Source organism: Nanorana parkeri, unplaced genomic scaffold, assembly GCF_000935625.1.
Source record: "Nanorana parkeri isolate BGI_ZX_2015 unplaced genomic scaffold, ASM93562v1 scaffold1, whole genome shotgun sequence".
Classification (NCBI taxonomy): Eukaryota; Metazoa; Chordata; class Amphibia; order Anura; family Dicroglossidae; genus Nanorana; species Nanorana parkeri.
In genome coordinates, this window is record NW_017306269.1 from 4,741,567 (window position 1) to 4,765,745 (window position 24,179).

The 24,179-nt window shown below is 40.5% G+C and overlaps 1 protein-coding gene across 1 annotated transcript in view; it reads right to left on the minus strand.

The window, feature by feature from the left end:
- The window catches only part of SYT14 (synaptotagmin 14), a 103,596-nt gene that overhangs the window by 74,210 nt on the left and 5,207 nt on the right, over positions 1 to 24,179 (minus strand). Inside the window, exon 2 of the mRNA XM_018557203.1 lies at positions 21,167 to 21,361. Within this exon, the coding sequence (XP_018412705.1) occupies positions 21,167 to 21,361 (195 nt within the window). The remainder of the gene's footprint in view (positions 1 to 21,166; positions 21,362 to 24,179) is intronic.

Genomic DNA, 24,179 nt, shown 5'->3' on the forward strand with positions numbered 1-24,179 from the left:
TATATATATATACACACACATATATGGGATTGTAAAAGATGCAGCCTAGGAGGAAGGATTGTTGCAGAGGCTCTAGTTGACACTGTTGTACAAAGCACCCAACAAGCATGGTACACAGGTAGGTAACATACTGTTTCAGCCTCTGTCGATAGAGGGTTGCTGCGGTGGCACTTCTATAGCCAATAGGAACTGCTGAAGGTGACCTGAGCTCTGGAAGCTGTACCCAAATAAAGGCAGTCAGGTGACAAAGGACTAGTCACCAATATTGCCTGTGCTCTCCCAGCAGTTAAGTCGTTTCAACTTACTATACATTGCTAGGCGCTGTCTTTGCGTGGAGGTGGCCATCTTGGTAGAGGCAAAGCTTTGCTTCCTCATGTCAGAGCCTCCAAGGAGAACAGTGAGCAGTAAAGTAGTGGCATCACCAAATCTCACACCAAAACATCTATAAGACCAGCAGTCAGAGGCAGCAGTGTCTTAGATATCAGATTGCAGATATACAGCTACAAAACACCCTCACAAGCCAGGGAGTATGTTGCTATTTTTTATGTGGAATTCCATACAAAGGTAAATTTTTAGAGTACCGATTAGCACAATTAAAATATCTATATGTTCTCTGTAACATAATTCTTCACTTTGTTTTGTCCATGTCCACTTCAAGTTCTGGGCCATGATTTACTGCCTGATATATAAAGTATGCTGGCTGCAGAGAAAAAATGTGAAAGGTTAGGCACACTGATCAGGGGTAGGGATGGAAAAAAAATGCTTTGACTCCACACGTAGTTTCACTCTTCAGTTTTATGTTTTCAGAACTTTTTAGAACAGGGAAACTTTCATTTTGCCTTTGAGAAAACTTGCAGCAAGAATCACTGAAGCCAAGACAGCAGCTTGCCTCGCTGGTGTCATTTAAGTGTCAATAAATGCATTGATGCTAAATGTGTCAAAGACTCCAGCTGTTAAATCATTAAACTGGGATGACATGATTGGCACGCTAGTCCACCTCAAGACTTGACAAATAGAAGGCAAATCACAATAAATCAAACTTTCTCACTAGGGGTACGTCAAAAGCCCAATCAATGCCAATCAGGCGTCAGTACCAAGTTACAAAATGACACATGGAGCTAAAAATCTAATTTTGGATCTTTTTCCCCCCAAAGTATTGCTATATTTCTACCTTGGGGAGAGCTTATAACAATGAAAACCTGCCTTTTTCATTAAAATAACACAGTAAAAATATTGAGAACTGCTCTGTAGTTTGACACCTGCAATACATCCAACCTACGATACACATACATCAAGTTAAATCAACTTCAGCATTTTACATTCTATTTACTACCTGGATCAAAATATTCCTATTCTATCCTTTAGCAATTATACCTGTAAATATAATAAGTTTAAAGCTGAAGTTTAATCTGCTAATATTTTGCCGTCCCTGATTCATCCCTTTCCTCCCATCAATTTGCTAAAGATTTTTTTTACCTCAAACCTTTCTGTTCTTATTACATACCTCATTTTAGACCCAGTGATGCCATCATTGGGTCTCTGCTTTTCTTTGCAATGCAGGCAGATCATGGCTCATGGGAGGGGCCAGCAGGGTGTCGTACCTATGCCCCTGAAAACATCACAGGACCTTGCCTCAGTCCTCTCAAGAGCCCTCAACCCTGAAGCATGCAGTGGTCTGGATTTTTAGAACAGCTATCTTACTCCAAATTATGTGGGACTATCAGTCAATGGCAGCAGTGCCCTAGATAAGCATTTCTCAACCTTATTTCAGTTACAGCATCCTTTCAAAGTATGCAAAATTCGAGGCACTCAAGTCTAAAATGTAAAAAATATAAAAGATGACCAGGCCCTTATCCAAGATAGGGGTCTGGTATGAATTTGTAAGGGAGGACCACATGCAAAATTGCACATAAAAGTAGGGTTCCCCTTTCACTTCAGAGTTCCCTACTTTCACATCAGAGTGCTCCCATTCACATTAGGAGCACCCTCCTTTCACAGCACAGTCACCCTCTCTCATCCTGTTTCACCATGGCCCGTCTGCACCATGGAAAGGCATGATACTGTGTAAAAATTTTGATGCACCCCTGAGGAAGTCATAAGGCACGTCAGGGTGCCACGGCACCCTGGTTGAGAGATGCTGCCTTAGATCTCAACCGTCAAACATCCAACTATAAGGCTGTAGTCAGCGGAGTGCCTATGCACACTTCTATCCAAGGAAAATAACAATTTTTTGTAGGAATTCCAGACGAAAGGTGCCTTTTCAGGGTACTGCTTAGGCAGAATTACCATTCCTATAACACAAAAAAGAAAAACTTTTTGGAGATCGGGTCAAATTGAAAGCCGAGAAAACCACCCTGAAGAGTGGCAAGACATCCTCAAAATTACAAATCAAGTCCAGATGAATGTGACCAATTGCTACCAGCAATGTAGATCAACTGTCAGTAATGATGAAGTGGTTGGTGAAGACTACATGTATTATACATAATATACAGACATAGTATTATAAGCGTATACACAAGAATGGAAGAATGGTGTTCAGCAATATGCTATTCCACAGGATATATAGCATTACAATAAAGATGGCTTGGAAACAAATCAGACATGATTGTTAGGTTTTTACTTTAGATCATCTGCCTTCACAGGCTGATGTACTCATCAAGGTGTCACTGTAATCAGACAATTTAATAAAGTAGTAAAATAAACAGCATCTGGAACAAGAACATAACAATGGTAATAAGGGGTAAATATACTGAACTCCAATCACAATGTCAAAATGCAGACTTGGGAAGTGTTTTATATACACATATACAGTTAGCTGAACAGTGCTTTATATTTTTCAGGATTTTATGTAGCAAGGCAAATCATTTCAACAATGTCTGTTTACATGCACAGACAATTATGGAAATCTAACATTGTAGGATTATAAAGACATTTGTTGAACCTGGTTCCAATAAACCCCCAAAAATATCCACTGGCGAAAAAAAACGTATATCAATTATTTAAAGTAGATCTAAATATTTACCTGGATGACATTTAGTCTGCTAAAGCACTGTGTATCATAAACCACTACCTTAGTTTTTTCCCCATATATAAAGTACAGATTTTACTCTTTTTTCCATCCTTTTTTGTAACTCATTGCTGCTGATCTCCCCCAAGCTCTTTAAGACAATTCCTGCCTGCACATGCTCGCTCAAGCATCAGCTGCACATGATTGTTCTAGACCAGCTTTCTAATAGTAACAATAGTGGAGCAATATATGTTGGCACACTGGTAGTCTCCTCCAGAGGCGCATGTAATGGGATGAAAATGCAGACCTGGGAGACAATCATCACCCCATGACAGGAAGTACCAGAACAAGGACCTTGATGGCAGGATCACTAGTAATTATTTTAATGAAACTAGCATATTTGAAAAGATTAAAAGCAACTTCCTCCTACACATACTGCCCACTAACAATCCATCCTCCATTCCCCTCCTGCACATACGCAGATAATGACGGTATGCACTATCTCTGCACTCCTTTCCTGCAGACAGAATCTGCTGTCATACTCTCCACACTCCTCTTCTGCACCCAATATCTGCTGTCCAATCATCCGTACTCTTCTCCTGCACATACTGTCCTCTGTGAAATCCTCCACACTCCTTTCCTGCACATACTACCCACTGTGTCTTCCTCTGTACTCCTCTACAGCCCTCTGTCATATCCTCCACACTCTTCTCCAACACATTCTGTCCGCTGTCATATGCGTTGCACTTCTCTCCTGCACATTCTGCCTGCTTTTATACCCTTTGCACTTCTCCCCTGCACATTCTGCCCACTCTCATACCCTTCAACACTCCTCTCCTGAACATACTGCCTGCTTTTATACCCTCTGCACTTTTCCTCTGCACATTCTGCCGACTCTCATACCCTTCAACACTCCTCTCCTGAACACACTGCCTGCTGTTATACCCTCTGCACTTCTCCCCTGGACATTTTGCCTACTTTTTACCCTTCAACACTCCACTCCTGAACATACTGCCTGCTGTTATACCCTCTACACCAGGGGTGCCCATTAGTTAGATCGAGATCTACCAGTAGCTCTCAAAGCTGATGCTGATAGATCATGAAGGGTGTGAATGGCGGCCCCTTTATTCCATTTTGGTATATTTATTTAGCTGTGCACACATGATTACCTATTAGCCTGAGTCTGTTGAGCCGAGCTCCCTGACACCTTTCTGGTGGATACTGGTGGTAGAAGTGCTATGTATTGCATCAAAGAATATTAGTTTACACAGCCTGTTGCAAAATACAGCAAGGTGAGCCAGGAGAAAGACAGACAGGAGAGAGAGGAAAGAAAGCCAGGGGAGAGAGCAAGGAGAGACGGCCAGGAAAGAGAGAGGAGAGACAGCCAGGAAAGAGAGAGGAGAGACGGCCAGGAAAGAGAGAGGAGAGACAGCCAGGAAAGAGAGAGAAGAGACAGCCAGGAAAGAGAGAGGAGAGACAGCCAGGAAAGAGAGAGGAGAGACAGTCAGGAAAGAGAGAGGAGAGACAGTCAGGAAAGAGAGAGGGGAGACAGCCAGGAAAGAGAGAGGGGAGACAGCCAGGAAAGAGAGAGGGGAGACAGCCAGGAAAGAGAGGAGAGACAGCCAAAAGAGCAAAGAGAGACAGCCAGGAAAAAAACTAATGACAGCCAGGAGAGATAGACAGCGAGGAAAGACAGCCAGGAGGGAGAGCGAGGAGAGACAGCTAGCAGAACGAGGAGAGACAGCAAGGAGAGAGAAAGCAAGTGAGTTTTTTTTCCGTTGGTAGATCTCATTTAGCTCGTCATTTGAAAAGTAGATCTTAACACAAAAAATGTGGGCACCCCTGCTCTACACAATACATTTGCATGCTAAAACACCAGTTTACGATTGTTTCTAAGATTATAGTGATTAGGTTTACAGATAATACATTTTTGGGGTATGATAATTAATTTTTTTAGTTGTGATAAGTGTATAATACGTGTAATAAAAGTATCTGCACAGAAAATGTATGTGCTAAAACTTCTTGCGGCAAAATTTCCCCACCAAAAACAATCGGTTCAAATTTCCGTGGACAAAAACTAACAAGCAACCCAGAGATGGCATTACTGAGGCAGCTATGGTCCAGAATTCTGATACCGGAAAACAACTGAATGCATACTACTGTGCAAATCTGCTATTTGTGCTGATAATCCTGTTAGTTTGCATTTATATGGTATGTGACTTTAGAAATATCCGGTGTAGTGTAGGCTAATGTCTGTCTACACTGCGCTACAAAACAGCAGGATTTTACTGGTTGCTATAGGCAGCAGCTCCTATTTTCATTAGTGCTCGTCCCTCTTATGTTCCTCCCTCTATGAGGTCCAGGAAAGCTGCATCATTATTAAGCTGAATCCTTAAATAACAGCGTTACCTGAAAACTCCAGCTGTTGGGAACCTATTACAGTATTATAAGCCTGGTAGATGAATTGATGCGTGGCACAAAATGACTGTTTCAAGTAATGTCTCTCAGACTTGGCATAACTGTATATCAATGTTGTAACACATAAATAGTAAGTGCTTGGCTAGAAACAGTAAATCATATGTATTTTATGTTTTTTAATACTTTCTTAGATCTTCCATATGCTGTAATTATATCCTGGATACACGGGGCTGCCAGGTAATTTAAAACTCCACGTGTACAGCATTAAATATAAATGTTGCATAAGTTTATTTATGCAGCTTGGTAACACGGAATCAAATGCAGGGTAAGGTTTGAGGGGTCAAACAGTTAAAACAACTGTGACACTCTACTTGTTTTAGGGGTTGTCAGGTAGAGGGGACGTTCTCTCATATTTGGTGGAACTGTCCTGTATGTACAATTGCTACTTTATATTTTAAAATTAAATACAAATGTATTATACTAAAAACAACTGTGACAGAAGGCACTGGTTTAAGCAGTCATTCTGCGACTCAAGGCTCAATGTTAGTTCTGTTGCAGCGACTTTTCTTGCAGTGAAGACAGACCAAGTTTGGCACATGCGCAAGTTTCTGTGCATACTAGCACACTGGACAGATATCCCTTACGGTGGATATGCTACTAGCAATGGCAGACCATTTAAAGCAAAGTCTTGCCTAGGTTTAGTCATTGAGTGATCATTCACTTGTACTTCTGTGACCTGTGATCTGCAATTCTAAACTTGTGCCTGACTTTCATTACTGTCCCATCTTCCTTCTGACTTGCCCTATGATTTCTCTGGTCTCTTTATGTTTGCCGATTATCTTTGTGGACTCCTGACCAACATTCTGCTTGTCAATTTCATTGCCTGCACTTTGCTAGCCTCTGCTTGTTGCCCACTTTGATTCTTCTAACAATTTGGTGCTTCCCTGCTCTTCTGTTAAGGACCCTGGTCTGGAATGAGATTCCACTTGTATCCGAGATCTGTGCATACTCAGTGTATTGCTGGCTGTACTACTGTCCATCTGACTCCAGCTACCCAGAGCTTCAGCCACCAGTTCTTGCACCTAGGAACTTCTGTCATTGCATTGCCCTTGCAGGCCCTGTCTTGGTTTCCAGGGCTGTTCGAATAGCAAATGTTCAAGTGACCTCCCTCACCATCTCAAGCACCTCACACAGGTGCATGACATCATTCCATTTCACATGTCTAGTCTCTTCAAAACAGAAAGGTCTACTATATACTATAAAGATTTTTTTATGAAACTGTACAGCTTGATCACACCTGCTTCTCTTTTGGAAAATCCAAAAGAAAGGTAAAGCTACAAAATCTTTGACTGTAATTATAAAGCTCATATCAGTTGTCAGTCTTGCATTTTGTGCGTTAGCACTTAATCATAGGGTAGGCTAATGAACAAAAAGCATTGACACTCAGAGATCTGATGTGATTTGTACAATAAACTATACTGAAGTAAATCTGTGTGGTTTTACTTCTGTGTAAAGCTATAATCCTTTGTCGTCAGGGTTATGTCTAATGTAGAGTAAATGATAATAAGCCTTAATAAGAAAAGCTTATTAATCTTATTGTATCTTATAGCTGTGGTCAGTATGTTGATGAACCATAAATGAGTTTACACAACTTGCTTTTGATTTAATTGTTCTGATGTCACAGCATGCAAACAAAAGCCTCAGGGGTTAAATGATCAAATGCGTGTTCACTTAACAAAATGAATTAAAAATTCACAGATTTTAGTGAACATGGTAATGCTGAATCCATTTAAATCATCCAATCATATGCAAGATAAAAATCATTATCTTGAACATGACAAGTACATAAGTATTTGGCACATGAATTGGCACCAGACAGAGCCAAAAATATGCAATAGTAAAAACAAGTAAGTTTATTTTTTTCTTCTTGCACTTTAGTCTAACAATTTTTATCTGTTACTTGTGGAGTATTTGAAGGGGAAAAAAGGCTACACTCTTCTTCACGGGCCACTATTATCCAGCTTACTATAACATATACAATATATAATGTAATATATGCAAAGGCACAATTATCACTTAGATCTACACATCTGATAAAACACAACTTGTTTAATTTAATATAAAATAAAAAAACAAGAGCGTGGATAAACCACGACTGTTTGATTGCATTGTGTGCCAGCATGTGTAAAGGAACATATGCGAACTTTCATTCTCATGCATGACCAAATAATCATCTGACTGATCAAACAATAATGTTCAGCATGTACAGTGAGGCTCTAGTTTGCTCTGTATGGTAAACATCCAAATAATGCTGCTTTTTTGCCCCCTGTTCCTATAAGGTGCACCAAAGAAAGCATTTTTTCCCCTAAATAAAGTACTTGACCGGCTTGCTAAGCACTGTAAACACACAAGCTAAAAGGCGTATCAAAAAAACCACGTACGATATGCTGATGTATAAAAAAGTCCATGTCCATATTTATCACTGCTATCTGTATTCCAAGCACCAGAGTCTCAGCTGCCGGTTGTAGCAAACAGTACAGTACTCTGTGTCCCTCAATGGACTCTACGGATTTTACAGTAAGAGAAAAATCCTATATTCTCCATCAACACAGGGACACAGTTCTGAAGAATATGTAGGTATGTCCAAAAGCAGTCCAAAAAAGAGGGGCTGGCACCACAACAACAACTGGAAGAAACAGCTCAACAAAAACAGAACTGTCAAATAAATACTCAAACAGCTGCATGAAGCTGTTTTTATGCCAAAACTAGCATCAGAGGAGGCAGGAATATCAAGGAATTTTGCAAAAGTGTTAACGAAGACCAAGTTGCAACCCTGCAAATTTCAGTAACAGAAGCCTGATTATGAACTGCCCAAGAAATACTAATTGCCTTAATAGAATGAACAGAAACAGGAAAAGGATGAAACTTATCCTGCAACTCATAAACTTGAATAATAACCTAACAAATCCATTTTGAAATAAGAGATCTAGACGCTGAACAGCCTTTTCTAGGACCTTCAATAGGACACAAACAATCTAAACATCTAAAAGGGATCTGTGGCTCCAATATAAATTCTGCCCACACACCATCCAAACAATGAGGAGAAATGAAGATGAACAGGAGCTGGATAGACTTGGATAGAACAGGTTTCAGATAGACTTGATAATGTCAGAAATTCAAAGCTGTCCTGTGCACACACTTCCTGTGTTATATCAAGAAGTACAGTTAGCCCTCCCAGATCTGATTTTGAATGACAGAATAATTAGACCCTATGTTGTGCAGATGAGAAGACTGGAAGGGATTCATTCGTTTGACAAAAGACAACTGGGCAGGGCTAACACCATTTACAAAAATGCTGCATGGTGTCGGCAAGCATTAGGAAATTACGGGTGGAGTGCATTTCTGGCAGATCAACAGATATTTTTCTGTACTTGCAAGGTCTTTTAGGAGAGAAAACATGGTCTAATGCATTGAAGTCCACTGCCATTGACTTCAATGCACCACCAACACCCCCTCCCGCCCCAGAACAAAGGGAGAAGTTTTGTGAGCGATTGCTTTGCGTTCCACCAGCTACCGTTCTGGAACGCACTGCAATTGGCTTGAATGGGCCCTAACTCATGAGTTTAGTGTTATTTTAAGTATAAAAATAGGCAGGGGATATTAGAGGTAATTGTTTTCGTTTATTTCTAAGTAACTCTAGAGGCCATATTTTCTATATCAGAAATCACTTCATCGCTACTGCAAACTGCAATAAGGTGTTAGATCTATATTTTTTAAAAGCAACAAAGGACTACCCAAGTAAATAAATAAAATGGCAGACTGTTGAAGAAATGCGCTTATTTTTTATTTATTTCCTTTAATATTAAACTGTGAGCGAAAAACGATCTCTTGGGCTTTCCAATGGGACATCATTTTCACTAGGCATTAGGAAATCATTCCATTTTTATTCAGAAATGTTTTGTTGGTAATAACAACAATTGCTAAAGTTTGCCTTCCGTCTCACAACACAGAAAAGTTAAGCAATTTTTCCCGCATAACTTTTACAGAAATTACATTGTACAGTTTGTAAAATCTAAGCACTGTGTTTGCCTCCTTGTGACACATTATAGAGGATTCGGGAAAAAGAAAGTAATTTTCATTGACAAAATGGCAAGATACGTACAGTACAAAGTGCTAAAACTATACAAATAATACATATAAAATAACACATTACACTGAAGGCAGCAGCTGTTATTCTCGGCTACAAAAGAATTTGGAGTGAAATAGCTTTTAGTAGATTTCACTGCTGGGTGATTGACAGTCATTCACTATGAAGATAATAAGGTATACAAAGTATTCTTTAAGCTGTATGTGCAAGTAGAATTACGTTGTCAATAATAGACATTTTTTAGCACATATTTCTCCTTAAAGCAGAACTCTAGGCAAACAATGAGCTACAGTATTCACTGTTCTTGCTTCTTCCAGAGATGAACATTTTTATGTGTTATGGAAGTGTCATTTTTACAGATCATTTTCGCCCTTTATATTTATTACTGTAATGCAGTCAGGCTGCATTTAAAGTAATCAATATACTGCTCTTTTAGGTATTTTTAGTTGCTAAGTGCTAGAGCTAGGGTTTAAATTCCCTGTGCTAGCAGCATGTTGGAGTCAGATTGTTGCCCTTACAAAAAATGTAGTGCGTTTCAATATATTCCATGACAATATATTCCATAACAAAAGAGTCCAAATTATAAAACGCTGAACTGCTTCAAATATAGTTTCAAACATCTCAAACATAATAAAGTAACGTAGACTTTATAACGTGCAAGTTTTTCAAACATATGGTACGCACCTACTGTCCTTTTTCGGAAGCCCCATCCTAAATCCTCATAATTTACATTACATGTAGATGAAAATATTAAGACACTCTTAACACTATGCTCTCTCATTGTGGTGTACTACTGCGTAGTTAACTTACTATATGTTGCATTCATTTAGTAAACCAATCCATGCAAACCAATGCCAAATAACATGGGAAGGCTGAGACAAGTCCATAGGGTATAAATGCAGACACAGGAGAGAGGGAAAATACAGATGCCCGAGCAGGGTAAGGGCAGGCAAACAGCAATTCTGTCTGCTGCTAATCAGCCTATGAAATACTATAGGCATATGGATAACCTATGAAAGACAACTAGGCAGCTGGCAAAAAAATTCCATAAAGAATATCTAACCCAAAAACAATAATTTTATATATTATAGCTTAACAGTCATCAGATGTAGTGGCTGCATTAGTTTTCTTTTTTCAGGCTTTATTCCCTTTATTTTTACCTGGTAATTCCATGAATAAGACATTTCCTGTCCCTTCATGTCTACACTTTATCTGTGGAGGGAGCCATGGTTGTCACACAGGCTGGACTTCAGATATCTGCCTTTGTTAATCTGCATTACATGGTGGATTGATGGGACTAGTGGTTTACATAATAAAAATAGGGTTCTTTGTTCTTTTATTTAAAGTGACATTAAAGTCACAAATGCCCCCCCCACCATGCTGCTTTAAGGACTCACCATAAATGATGCCTCTTGATCCGATCATCTTCTTCCTTGCACTTGTATTCCGCAATCCCTCCAGCGCTGGTGCTGGTCTCTGATCCAGTGCAGGCTCCTGGCTCTTCCTGTCCCACAGTGTCTGTCCAACTTGCAAGCTCCCGGCGGTATGCATTCAGCTCCACTGTGTCTCTCCTCTTCTACCCACCAAAGATCTTTACTGCGCATGCGCCCGCCCCATCATCCTGCACAGCTGCTTGAGAAGCTTCACATCTTCAGACAGGAGCAAGCGGCGGAGACAGAGGTAGTAATTACCTTTTTGGTAACTTTTTTTATTTTTTTAATGTTTTTGCATATATCTACAGCTTGCTAGCAGTAGATATATGCAAAAAACACCCGAGATTTGAATTCTACTTTAAGGTCACAGGCAAGGACACTGTATTTAAGATCAACAGATATTTTCTGTATTTGCTAAAAATGTTCTTGAAAAGTGAAAACAGATGCAGATTCAAGAACTAGTATGCTAATATATTAAATGTTTTTTTTGTTTTTGTTTAGTTACATATTAAAGCATACGTATGACTATGTGCCCTTCTGTATTAAAGGACCAGGATAAATAGTAAATACGTAGTTAAGCTACCTCCCTTCACCTATTTATATATTTATTTATTGCACAGCTTATCATACAGTAGCGTGTTTATATTTTAGGGATCCTCCTACGACATTTTGAGGCTTCTGCATGTGTTGTCACATTAGAAATGTTTGCAAATAATGCACTCCATTTAGTATATTTTATCACTTGAAAACATAAGAGGAGAAATAGAAATGTTTACATGGAGTGAACCTGCAGAAAAATGCATAAACTGCTTAAAATTCAACCTTTCAAAAACTGAGCTCATGATATTTCCTCTCCCTGTGCACCTTCCCCCAACTTGACTCGGACCTCACATTTCTGCCCCCACATCCATTCGCTATCCAAATCCTGCCGCCTTCACCTTCGTAACAACTCCAAAATACTTCCTCACCAATGAAACCTCAAAACTACTCATCCACTCCCTTGTTATCTCTCGTCTCGACTAATGCAACTCCCTCCTCATTGGCCTACCACTACACAGGCTATCCCCCCTTTAGTCTATCATGAATGCTGCTGCTAGACTCATCCACCTAACCAACCGCTCAGTGTCTGCAACCGCCCTCTGTTAATCCCTGCACTGGCTTCCACTTGCCAAAAGGATAAAATTCTAAATATTAACTTATTAACCATTTACAACTCTGCCCCCGGCTATATCTCAAAACTTGTCTCAAAGTATCACCCTAACTGTCCTCTCCTTCAGAGACCTCCTGCTCTCTAGCTCCCTCGTTAACTCATCCTATGCTCACCAGGACTTCTCTAGAGTCTCTCCCATCCTTTGGAACTCCTTACCCCAACCTGTCCGTCTATCTCCCCCTCTGTCTGCCTTTAAGCGATCCCTGAAGATGCACCTCTTCAGGGAAACCTATCCTGCCTCAACCTAACCACTGAACTATCACTTTCTCAAAAAATACATCCCCACACAGCTACCTCCTCATGTATCACTCACCCCTCTCTTTTAGATTGTAAGCTCTCACGGGCAGGGCCCTCCTCACCATCTTGCCTTGATTTGTTTTGTAACTCTAATGTCCTCTTTATATTGTAAAGTGCTGCACAAACTGTTGGCGTTTTATCTTGTATAGTAATATAATAATATTTTTTGGAGTACTTAAGATAACATGGCAAACTCTGAGGAATACTTATATTCTATTCTATTACTTCTATCTACTGACATTATAAAGGGATGCATAAAATAATAATGTTGATAAACACTGTTCTGCCCCACTTTTGCCACAAAGAAATTAATTTAATTACAGTGAAAACTGCAGGAAAAAATGTCACTGCTCAGGGCTGACCTCTGGTAAGATCAACAGACAGACATACTACCCAGTGTGTGCAATCTACACATTTCTCTCTTGACATGAAAAATTCAGTAATTATTTATCACAGGAAGTGATTTTTTACATATACACTGTGTACTTGTATGCTTGTGCCTACTAACAATATACATTTTAATAACTTTACATAGAAACAACTGTATACATTACAGTATTCTGAAACAAGTACTGTTAAAACATACTAACTTTGTGTTTGTAAAAAGAAAGCTTTACATGGCCATCTAGAGGTCTACGTTAAGAAGTGCAGAAGGGACTATGTTATAAAGTGTACCTTGTATGCATTGAATGTTAATTAAAAAAGATTGGTGAGCTTTTACAATCCCTGTGCGTTTCTCAGTGCAGTTATGCCATCCACAGGTGGAGAGGATAACTGCCAGTCTATGCAAATGAGGGTTTCAAGCTAAGGGGGTTATTCACTTAGCTGCCGAAGGCGGCCAAGTGAATAATCGAGCTGAAGTGAAGTGAGCCGAATGCTGTTCTGCTATTCACTTCAGCCTTGTACGGCTGATTTCAGCTGAGCCTAAGTGCAGGAGGACTTCAACTCAGCCGATCCAACATCTGGATCAGCTGAGCCGAAGCTCCGGATGCTTACTCGCACCTATTCTCATAGGGGCCGAACGGCAGTAAGTGAATAGCCGGATGCCGCCGGGCGGCATACGGTTCGGCTATTCTGCTCGCTACCTCCAAAAAATTTAAAAATGTAAGGAAAATAAAAAAATTATAATAACATTTTAAAAGAAAAAACAACGCACGCCGACCTGACCGCATGCAACGACAGATGCCGGCAAAATAAAAACAATTGGACGAAGCTAGTGGTGACAGCTAGATCCACCCAACTGTTTTCTATTGGCCGGCACCTGCCAGAGTCTTCTAGCAGGTCCCGGACAATTAACAACAACTGCCCAGTTGTTATATGACAGATCAGCGTCCACAGGTCCTTTGGGATGCTGATCTTTTATTACAACTGGGCGTAGTGAGCCATGAGATCGCGGCTGGCTCCGCCGCGCTGTCATTTCCACGGAGATTGGTTGGCTTCGGCCGGCCTTTCTCCACGCTTCGGGTGTCACTACGGCTCAGCCCGAGCTGAAGCATATGCGTTTGGCTTGGCTGCCTTCGGCTGCTGTACAGGCTTTTGTGAATAGCCCGTACAGCAGCCCTTCAGTTCCACTGAACTGAAGGGCAGAGGCGGCCAAAGCGAGCCGAAGGATCAGCCGAAGCTACGGCTGGATCCTTCAGCTCTTTAGTGAATAACCCTTGAAATATATAATTTAGAGGGCATCAAATGTAAAAAAGGTGAATATAGACCTAAAGGAGCAGACTGAGTGTTCACAGGTCTCTTTAGGTGAACCACTGATCATAAATCAGTGATAAAAAATGTTTTAAAGTGATCAGGAAATGTATGAGAGACGGTATTATAATGTTACACAGGATTTCCTACCAAGAAATTAAAAATACAGATAATGCACAGACAGGGAGAAATTGACTCAGTTGGGAACAAATTAGCACCAATCAGGTAAAGAAGAGTGTTTTATAAATGCAGGGCGTCTTTTGAGAAGAATATTGCACTGAATAATCGGTCAATCATTCACTTGCCACTTTTTACTTTCAGTTTGCTCCTTTTGTGGGGAAATTAAACAGGAAAGGTTAAAGAAAACACAAACTATTAATGCTATCCAGTAAACACAGCAATTGGCTTTAAATCAGGATGTCACACCACTTTACCTTAAAGTAGATCTAAACCCTAACCTGAGGACATTTACACCTTTCAGAAATATATTTGTTTATTTCCCAAAAATATTTGTTTACCTATGTATAAGCACTCGCTTCACAGTCAGCTGCACATTAATATTCTGATAGCAATAATAGTGGACTATACCTGCTATGTTTGCAGTCTCCACCGTGGACCATGGGGCACTGATGGCAATGCAGGAGCACAACAGGAGACAGTTGTCATCCTATAACAGAAGGGGCCTAAACAGGGGCCTTCATGGGAGGATCAGCAATTATTTTTTGATAAAAGATACAGATTTAAAAAGATCTGCTATTGAAAACTACTTTTGAAATTGCATTAACATTTTAAAGTTTGTATGAGATTTAAACGACTGGAAAATTAGTTCTGTGTAATTCCCTGTGGTATAATTACACAGCTATATACAGGGTAAGCAAAAGGGCACAGAAGACAGCTTTCTATAACTTGTACTGTCTTGTACTGCATTTTAGAAGAAAGGAGGCCCTAGCACTACCCATTCCTTGTGGATGAGCAGAAAAGGCTCCTTACAGGTCAAGGCCACTAACTCAGAAACACACATGGAAGAAGTGATGGCAACAAGGAAGGCAACCTTTTGAGAGAGTAGGGTCAGAGGGATATCTCTAAAAAGTTCAAAGGACATCTTCTGCAGTGCTGACAGGACTAAGTTGAGGTCCCACAGAGTCACTTGCTGGCACTGCCTGTCCCACGGTGTATGTGTCCATAGAGTTACCTTGTGTCTCTCCTCGCGTCCCGGCAGAAAATGTGAACTGTGCATGCGCCCGCCCCAAGATGCTTTGCGGCTGCCCGAGAATTTTCACATTTTCGGATGGGAGCGCGCGGGGAAGACACAGGTAAGTATTAACCCTTTTCAAATCGTTTTTTTTTTTTACAGCCCACTTGAGACTCCCGCACAGCCCACCTGAGACTCCACAAAGCACTTCTGAGACCCTGGAGATATCAGGCCACCACCCTGGAGCAACACAGAGTACATAGCTTCATATTATTCTGCATTGATGTATAATGTATTCCTGAGATTTATAGTCCTCTATAGCTGGTGGTATTCTGCATTGCTGTATAATGCATTGCTATGTGGTGGGCCTCCATGGTGGGTCAGTGGATTTAGACCCACTTCTGTGCTCCCTTCTTTTGGTGCGGCAGCACCCCTCCTGAACCACCATGTAGGTGTAGGCTTGAAATCACTCAATTTTCTCCTCCATGACACATTAGAAGTGGCAATGCCTTTAAAATTGAAGCAAGCCCAGTAGTGGCTCCTAAATTACCAAAGCAGCACTGGATAATGAGGTGATTTGAAGGTGGATCAAGAAGGGAAAACATAGGCAAGGGAACAGTTTGTCTAGTATGACTCTAGAGCATTGAACTATGGATAGATTTGGGGGAGCGCTAATAAAAGACTTTCCCCCGGGCGCCTAATTTTTTACACAAATAGAGCTTTCTTTTGGTGCTATTTGATTGCCGTTGATTTTTTTTTATTTAATTTTTTAATTACTTTTTAAATGAAAAAAGACCAAAAATTGTGGGGGGGAAATATTTTCAACTTTTTGTTATACAAAATATCAAATAAAAATCAAATTTCTTCCTAAATTTAGGCCAAAATGTATTCTGCTAAATGTTTTTGGTAAAAACAAAATCCCAATAAGTATATACTAAGCTGTTTTTGTGAATTGGTACCAATTATAAGTGGTACCACATGGTTTTTATCCATATGGTGTCAAACAGCAAAATCGGTATTGCTCGGGGTAAAGGATTGGTTTAGGAATGATATTGCCGGTATATTTTTTTCAAACCTTTGTGTGTCTGCTACATAAAATCTTATAATTTGAGGAAGCTGAAACCCCCCCCCAGGAAAAAAATGTATCTACGGCCATGGTCCTAAATACTGTCTTTTGTTGCATTGTTATTCTGAGCTTTCAAAAGGCTTGGTCATGCCAGGGCCTGAACATCAAAAAGCAGGTTGTACGTATATATTCAGTATGTAGCCCAGGAGAGTTTGAGGATGTAATTTATGTTGATACATGCCTCCACGGCTGATTTTCCTAGCCTTTCCCAATTCCAGCCGCTGGAGGGTTGCATCAGAAAATAGGCAAGATCAGGGCATAACTTCAAATGTTTAGGATTAATCTTGGCAGATCCTACAAAACCTCAGACTTTCATCTGGAAAGGACTGCCTGTTGGACTATTGGAGATATTCACGTACAATTTATGAGCCAGCAGGCATTTTTAATGAACCAGGGAAGTATGCCTCCAGTGATAAGGCTCAAAAAAGTTAAGCACCAGCTGTAAGGGTTTTGTTGACTCAATGCCCTGATTGAAAGTATGTTAATAGAAAACTCAAATGACTATTACTATATAAACTGTTTACTATAAATTATTTCTTGTTGCTTGTTATGTGCAACTTACTTGACTAAAGGGTAGACACTTGGAAAGGAAACATGGCAGAATTAGAGACAATGTTGAGGATTCTAAGAAGGGTTCATTCAAAATGATTCTTTCAAGGGAAAAGTGCTGCCAAGCATCCCGTTTCCACCCAAACCTACCTCTTTGCACAGGCAGCCAAAACACAAATGATTTTTATTAATGTGGCCAGAAAAGGGCAATTTTTGTTTACTGTGATATCACTACATTTTCACCAAGCCTGTGAGGCACCTATGTTACATCTTATGTGTGTCCATTGATGGTAAAAGTTCAGGGTGATCCACAGACTAGATACACTCAATGAAAGGTACACTGATGTAAAAACAACAGAACGGCTTGAAAAAACTACAAAGGGACAGTCCCAAGCCCTATCTCCTTGATCAAAGAGATGGAACAGTGGCTACAGGTCTTCATTATCAGAAAACCTGAGCTGGACATATTTGAGGAGGGAGTAAACAGATTACGCTGCAAGTAAACAAAAACTAACACTGGATTCTGTAAAGCTAAGACAGTATTATGCCATTTAGTGCCCATTTGCACTGACTGGAGTTCAGCTTTAAGCAATGCTGTTTGTTTATTAGTATATTTGTATTAATAACACACATATATTTGTTGGAATTTGGTTGGTATGCTTCTGTGCAGGGTGTGGGAGGGATCAGTGATGTAATCTTAAAGTGTATTTATCCTTCACCCCTTTCGGTGCCAGAATCCTTTTTTTTTTTTGCACACATGTTTAAATGTACATTTTAGGCCTGAAGATTACTGAAAACCCCCCAGAATTATTGAGCTAGTACAAAGAATTAAAAATCCTTTTGTAGGTAAAATCGCTCCCAGTTATGCATTTTAACTGCAGATTACATTTGTCAACGATATTCAGCTGTAAGCGGACACAGGATACAGCATATTTTGTTTGTGAAGTAGGAACATTTTGTGTCAGGCTATTTTAAAAAGTCCTGTCCTGAGATTGAAAACAAGCCAGTACAGTGTTGTTTCTCTTCTCTTTTACACTTCATATTAACTGAAACTGTAAAAAGCTCCATGTTCTAATTATATTTATTCAGTATGCAAGGCGGAGAAATGCAACTGCGCTTCTCCCCAGCAGAATTCTTTACATTTTATTTGCCAAGGTTAAACTTCCTTCCTTTCTGATTTGCCAGTGACAGATGTAGCCTTACCAGGGGGTAGACATTTACACATGAAGTACTGCACAGAATTATAAGCAACTACTAATTATAAAACAACAGATTAAGTAGCATGTAGAAAATATACATAACATATGTCCAAGGTCTAAGTTACTCTTCCACCATGCTTTATTTTTGTTCTACAGCATTTAAAGTGAACATGAATTTTTCTCACACTGGGAAAAGTAATAGGTTCTCTTTAGTGTAGGTAACCGAAAAAGCATCTGCTGCCTTCCCTGTGCTGTCTCCATCCACTACCAGGCAGCCCAAGATTCTTCTTAACCTTCAACTTTCTAAGCAACTTGGACCTGCCAACTGGATGATCTGGAAGTATCAGGTATTCCAGAAAAGGACAAAACACGATCCTTAAGACCATAAACGTAGACAATGATCTGTCTATACCACCAAGAAACAGTGAAACAAGAAGCTGGATCCCTCTTACAGGGACCATCAGGAATGACAAAAAAAAGAGGGTCAGTCTTTCTAACGGAAGCATTGGCTGACAGGTAAAATCACTTGAACTACATTCAGGCAGTAAAAGGAAATGTCCTTCTGTTGTACTGGAGCCAGACAAAGAGACAGAAGAACAATGAGGGGAATTTATCAAAACTATCGGCAACTGCTCCAGATTCTGTCTGTTTCAGTTTTGATAAATTCCGCCAATTGCCTTGGTTGAGATGAAAAGCCTAAACTATCTTAGAAAAAGTGGTTTACAGGTGGTCTACAAGCAGCATCCCCCACCTGACACAGGTTCTGGAACACCTCAAGGTGTAGAGACCAGTCTTCGCCGACTGATGTAGTCTGCCTGCCAACTATCCGTTCCTGTGCTGACTGTTCCCTCATAGGAGGTCATGCAGATATCTCATGAAGGGAATGCCCACTGAGAACAGTAAGGCTGGCATTGGTGTCAATACCTTGTTAAACCCTTAGGGTAAGGAAGGCAGATCAAATGGTAGGGCCACAAACCGATAGTGTCGGGCACCCACACCAAACTAGTGGTCGTGTTCATATACTAGAAAAATGGAGACACGCAGATATGAATCCTTGATGTGCATGGAGGCTAGAAAGTTTCGCTGACAGAGGTAGGCTATGGCAGACCTAGTGGATTCCATGCAAAATATTTGGACCTGAAAAAAGACATGTGAGGCTTTGAGATCCATTATGGGGTGAATGCACTCTTTTAATTTGGGGACAGTGAAGGTTAGAGTAAAAGCCTACAAGCCTGAAGCAATAGTGAAAACTCCTTGGTTCAAAAGATTTGCAAGAGTAACATGGAGGTCTGCTAGTTTATGTGGTGACACAGGCAGGTTGGACAACATAAAAATGTCTTTTACCAAAGCTTCCAAATGCTTCCGGACCAGGTTTCCGCAAAGGACAAAAAACTTCCCTCAACTATGGAAAGTGGGGTGCCTATTAATGCTGAAGAGGACTTGACTGCAGGTTTAGGGGATTTAGAGACCCAGGGTTTCCGACTGAAGTGAGAACCTGGCTTAGATCTGATTTGGGATGTTAAAGCCTAGGAGTAACGAAAGGAACGCTACTTTACCTTAGAGGAGGGAACAGTCTTCAATATGAACCCATATGGTATCTTTAAGCCTAGGAGCTATGGTAGCTGCCTGTTGCTCATCAGGGTCAAATTCATCTATCAAGGATTTCCGAGACTCTTCATAAGAGAGAGCCTCCACAGCAGAAGGCTGAGAAATAGCTACAGCTAAAGCAGCAACAGCTAAATCAATGTCAGATGATGATTGTGGAGGGGAGAAAAATGCGTACAGCCTCTGCATTCCAAGTCAGCAATTAAAGTTGTGATTTGGCCTAAAGACTCCATTATAGCTGCGGGGAACTCCTCTCTGGATGAGACAAAAGAGGAGACCACACCAGAATGTGCTAAGAAAGACTCTGAGGAGTGTATTGACAACGATCCAGGCTGTCAATGTTAGGTACTTGAGAAGGGACACTGCAGGCCTACTCAGAACTGTTAGTGGATTGTGAGCTAGAGAGATTGGATGAATGTTCCCCTTGTGCTTTGGATCCGACGTGTTGCACTGCTGACCAGAGAAAACTTAATTGAGAATACCAGGTACTGCTGCTGAAAGCAGGATAGGCTCAAATGGCCGGAGGTGGCCAATCCACTGTAGGCAGCAGCAAGGTCTAACTGAGGTGGAGATGCTAGCTCATGCTGAAGGGCACAAACACTCCAGCTAGTGACGCAGCACTTACTTGCCTGCTACCCCCTTCCATGTAAACCAACATAAAATGGGAGAAATAAGGGCTCCAAATGGGTCGAATAAATATAGTACCTTCTGATGCATGGCCCACATAGTCTACTCATTAAAACATCTTTAGAGAAAGGGTCACACCATAAGGTGTGACAGGAACCTAGAAAACACTCTGTGGCCAACTAAGTACAGTACAAAAAAGTCTAGAATGCACCAGAAGCAGAGCTCATTGCTTGAAGATTACATTCTAGACAGGTGCCACAATCTTCAGTCCAGTGGGGTACAGGTACAGCCTCCAATACTAATATTGGGGATACGCCGAAAATGCTCTCGAAAAAGAGAAAATATTACTAGTAAAAAATAGTTAAACATTTTTTAGTAGAGTACGTCCATCCTCTTAGGACACTAGCAAAAAATTGAAGCATGCTGGGAGTGGGAGGGGTTAAACCTGGTTTGTAATAGTTTTTTTGTGTTTGCCAGTATCCTAATTCTTCTGTAGCTGGCAGTATAACCCAATTTTCTCCGAAATCTGTGTCTTTTAATGGAAGAGAAAGAAAACGTTTCACCAGGGCCCTTACTTACCTTAGCTATGCCACTAATGTGTGATAATTCAACAACTTTATCAAATAAATATGCAGAGCTGGACAATATGTTATAAATGTCTTACCTTCATCTGCAGAGACCTCACTGCTGTAGCCATCGTACTCTGCAGACAGTGGGCTATACTTTTGTCTGGTTTCCCATGTGTAATTCTGCTGCTTGTCAGAGGCAGGACGAGATCCATGAAGCCGGCTCATTGCTTCATGATATTTACCAAGGCCTTCATCTTCACTCTCTGATGATGAGCCATGCAAGTCTCGGCCTAGTCAAAATAGATAAACATAAGGCTAGAAAGTTTATTTTGTTAGTCATGAAATATGAAGATAACTGTGCATACTTCTGTAAAGGTAGTGAGGGCAATAATATTAAAATCATAGCTGTAAATATACTGTTTATATCTGTTTATATGCCCATCACCACCATTTAAAATAAATACCACTAGCCCTGCTTCCCCATATAAAACCACACATCAGATTTAGTCTTGAAGATTGATTTTGTTTTTAAAGGGAAATGCCCACCAAACACAACTGAAATCCATACAGCTTGGGCTGTTACTCACCAACCACCCTTGCTGTGCCATTCAAAGAAGGTATTCAGAGTTTGCAGTTCATCAAACTCTTAAGGGCAGGCAGTACAACCTCCAGCCTAGTTTTTCAGATTAATAATGGAAACCCTGACAATAGTGATCACCTCTCTGAGATCTCTCCCTCCATTAAACTAGTATAAGCACCCGCAACTTCACCTGTTAACTAAGATTACTAACAACCCCCTCTTCACTGCTGCTGCTCCCACTTCCTCCACAGCCTGTGCTAGATGTCACCAGGTGATGGAGGCTAGGGAGAGTGATGATGTCACCCCCTTCTGTCTTGTGCATGAGACTAGCCATTGGGGTCACAGGGGAGGTCACATGCCACCCCATAACAGGAAGCACCAGGTATTGCCACATGCTGCAATTAAGACAGGAATGGCAAGGGAGTGATGCTTAGGTGTGAATCAAGGGGTCAAATGATGCCCTTTACAAAAGACATTGTATGGCCAAAGAGTCAGTGTCTGTTTAATTGGTAAGATGACATTTGCTTCAAAAATATTTTTTAATTACTTTATTTGTCATCTTAAAAACCAAGACAACAACATTCATCCAGATGAGCAGGTCTGTGGGATATTAGCTTCTTTTTTTTTTCTTCATTCAATACATTTTTATTAAGCATGAAAAGAATAAACATGGTGTTTCATATACTTAAATAAAAGAAATAAAATTACCGCCCCAAACTGGCACAAATAACCAGCAAAGATGACTACTAGCTCATACAAGATTATGCAACAATAAACAAAAGTGTATACATACAAGCTAAAATAAATGCAATTACACAAAATATAAAACAGACATTAGGTAAAAAAACTAGTGAAAAAGACCAAGAGGGAAAGAAAGTTAATACATAAGGAGAGAACCAAACCAAGTGAAAACAAAAAGGAATAGTCACACTTCCCCCGACGTAGCCCCAACATCTCCCAACCCCCCAGAGTCAGAGAGCCAGAGATTCTCTATTGAAATCCAGAAGAAAAAAGTTGCCTATCCAGGGGGACCAGATACATTATATTTGTCCATAGCATCCTTTTGTATAGCTGTTAGCTTCTCAAAGAACAGAGTATGGGACATGACATTGAAACATAACCTAATAGGCTCACAAAATCCCCTATTTAGCCATCCTGAATACATTTTAAAGCAATTTAAATTGATTTGGGGTACAACCCGAGGGTTTTTTTGTTGTTAAGAAGGGCAATAAAAGGTTCACTGCGGAGTGTTTTAACAAAAAACTGGGTAATATATTGTATTTATGTGCACTAAAATCAACTCAAGTGTATTTTTTTACTGAAAATTTGTGTTTGATAAACAGTTGCGCTAATATCATATGACATAAAAAAATTGCAACTGCCACCAATTTATTCTACAGGGTCTCTACTTTTAGGAAATATATAATTGTAGGGGTTTTAAGTAATCTTGCGGCCTGAAATGTGCACTTTAACCACTTGCTGACTGCGGTGTTTACACCCCCTTCCTGTCCAGGCCATTTTAAAGTATTTAGCGCTGAGGTACTTTGATTGACATTTATTCCGTCATGCAATGCTGTACTGAAATTAATTTTATACCATTTTTGGAGGACAGATAGAGCTTTCTTTTGGTGGTATTTAATCACCACTGGGGGTTTTATTTTTTACTATATAATGAAAAAAGCACCAAAAATTAAAACAAATCTGTTTTCCCTTTATTGTTAGGAAACATTTACTATTACCCATTATTTGGTAAAATATAAAAGACGGGGTCACGTTGGGAACATATGAAGCCTTAAAATTGCGTGCACGCGGACAAAAAAATAAGAATCCCCCTATATGATATCAAATTACAGTAACAGGTCTCCTTTATGGAGACATCAGGGGTCTCTAAGAACCCTAATGTCACCTAGGACCCCTAGAGAAGCTGATGAAGCACAGATCTGCTTCATCGGCTTCTCTCTGGTTTCTGTACCGGAGAGTGACAGAGGAATGCGGTAGTGATGTAATAAACATCACTTCCTGCATTCGTGTACTGATCTCCCTCCATTCTCAGTGCACGGACCCACATTGCCCATCCTGCATCAGACGCCGGGATCCAGTGGCGTAACCAGAGTTATGGGCGCCCGGGGCAAGTGCCCCCCCGGTTGTTACGCCACGACCACGAGGAGAGGTAACGAAGGGGCGCACAGAGACATGCAGCATACAAGCGATGCTTGTATGTAAACGGCCATTGCTGGCTGCTTAAAATTCTGGCGGTTTCCCGAAGGACGTCTAAAGACGCCCACCTGCATCCAGAAGACTCCCGTCCAGCCATTTCTGAATATTCGGTGGACGGGAGGTGGTTAACATGTGTGCAAAAAATGGCTCTGGCAGCATAAGGGTTAGTGCCCCTTTGCAATGGGATGTTGTGCACATGGATAGTGCAATAAGGGGGCAAAATCAGGAAGAGGAAATAGAGACATGTAAAATGTTAATCCCATTTCTCTATGGACAGCAACTTGAGCCAATACAGACATCCACGTTTTTTA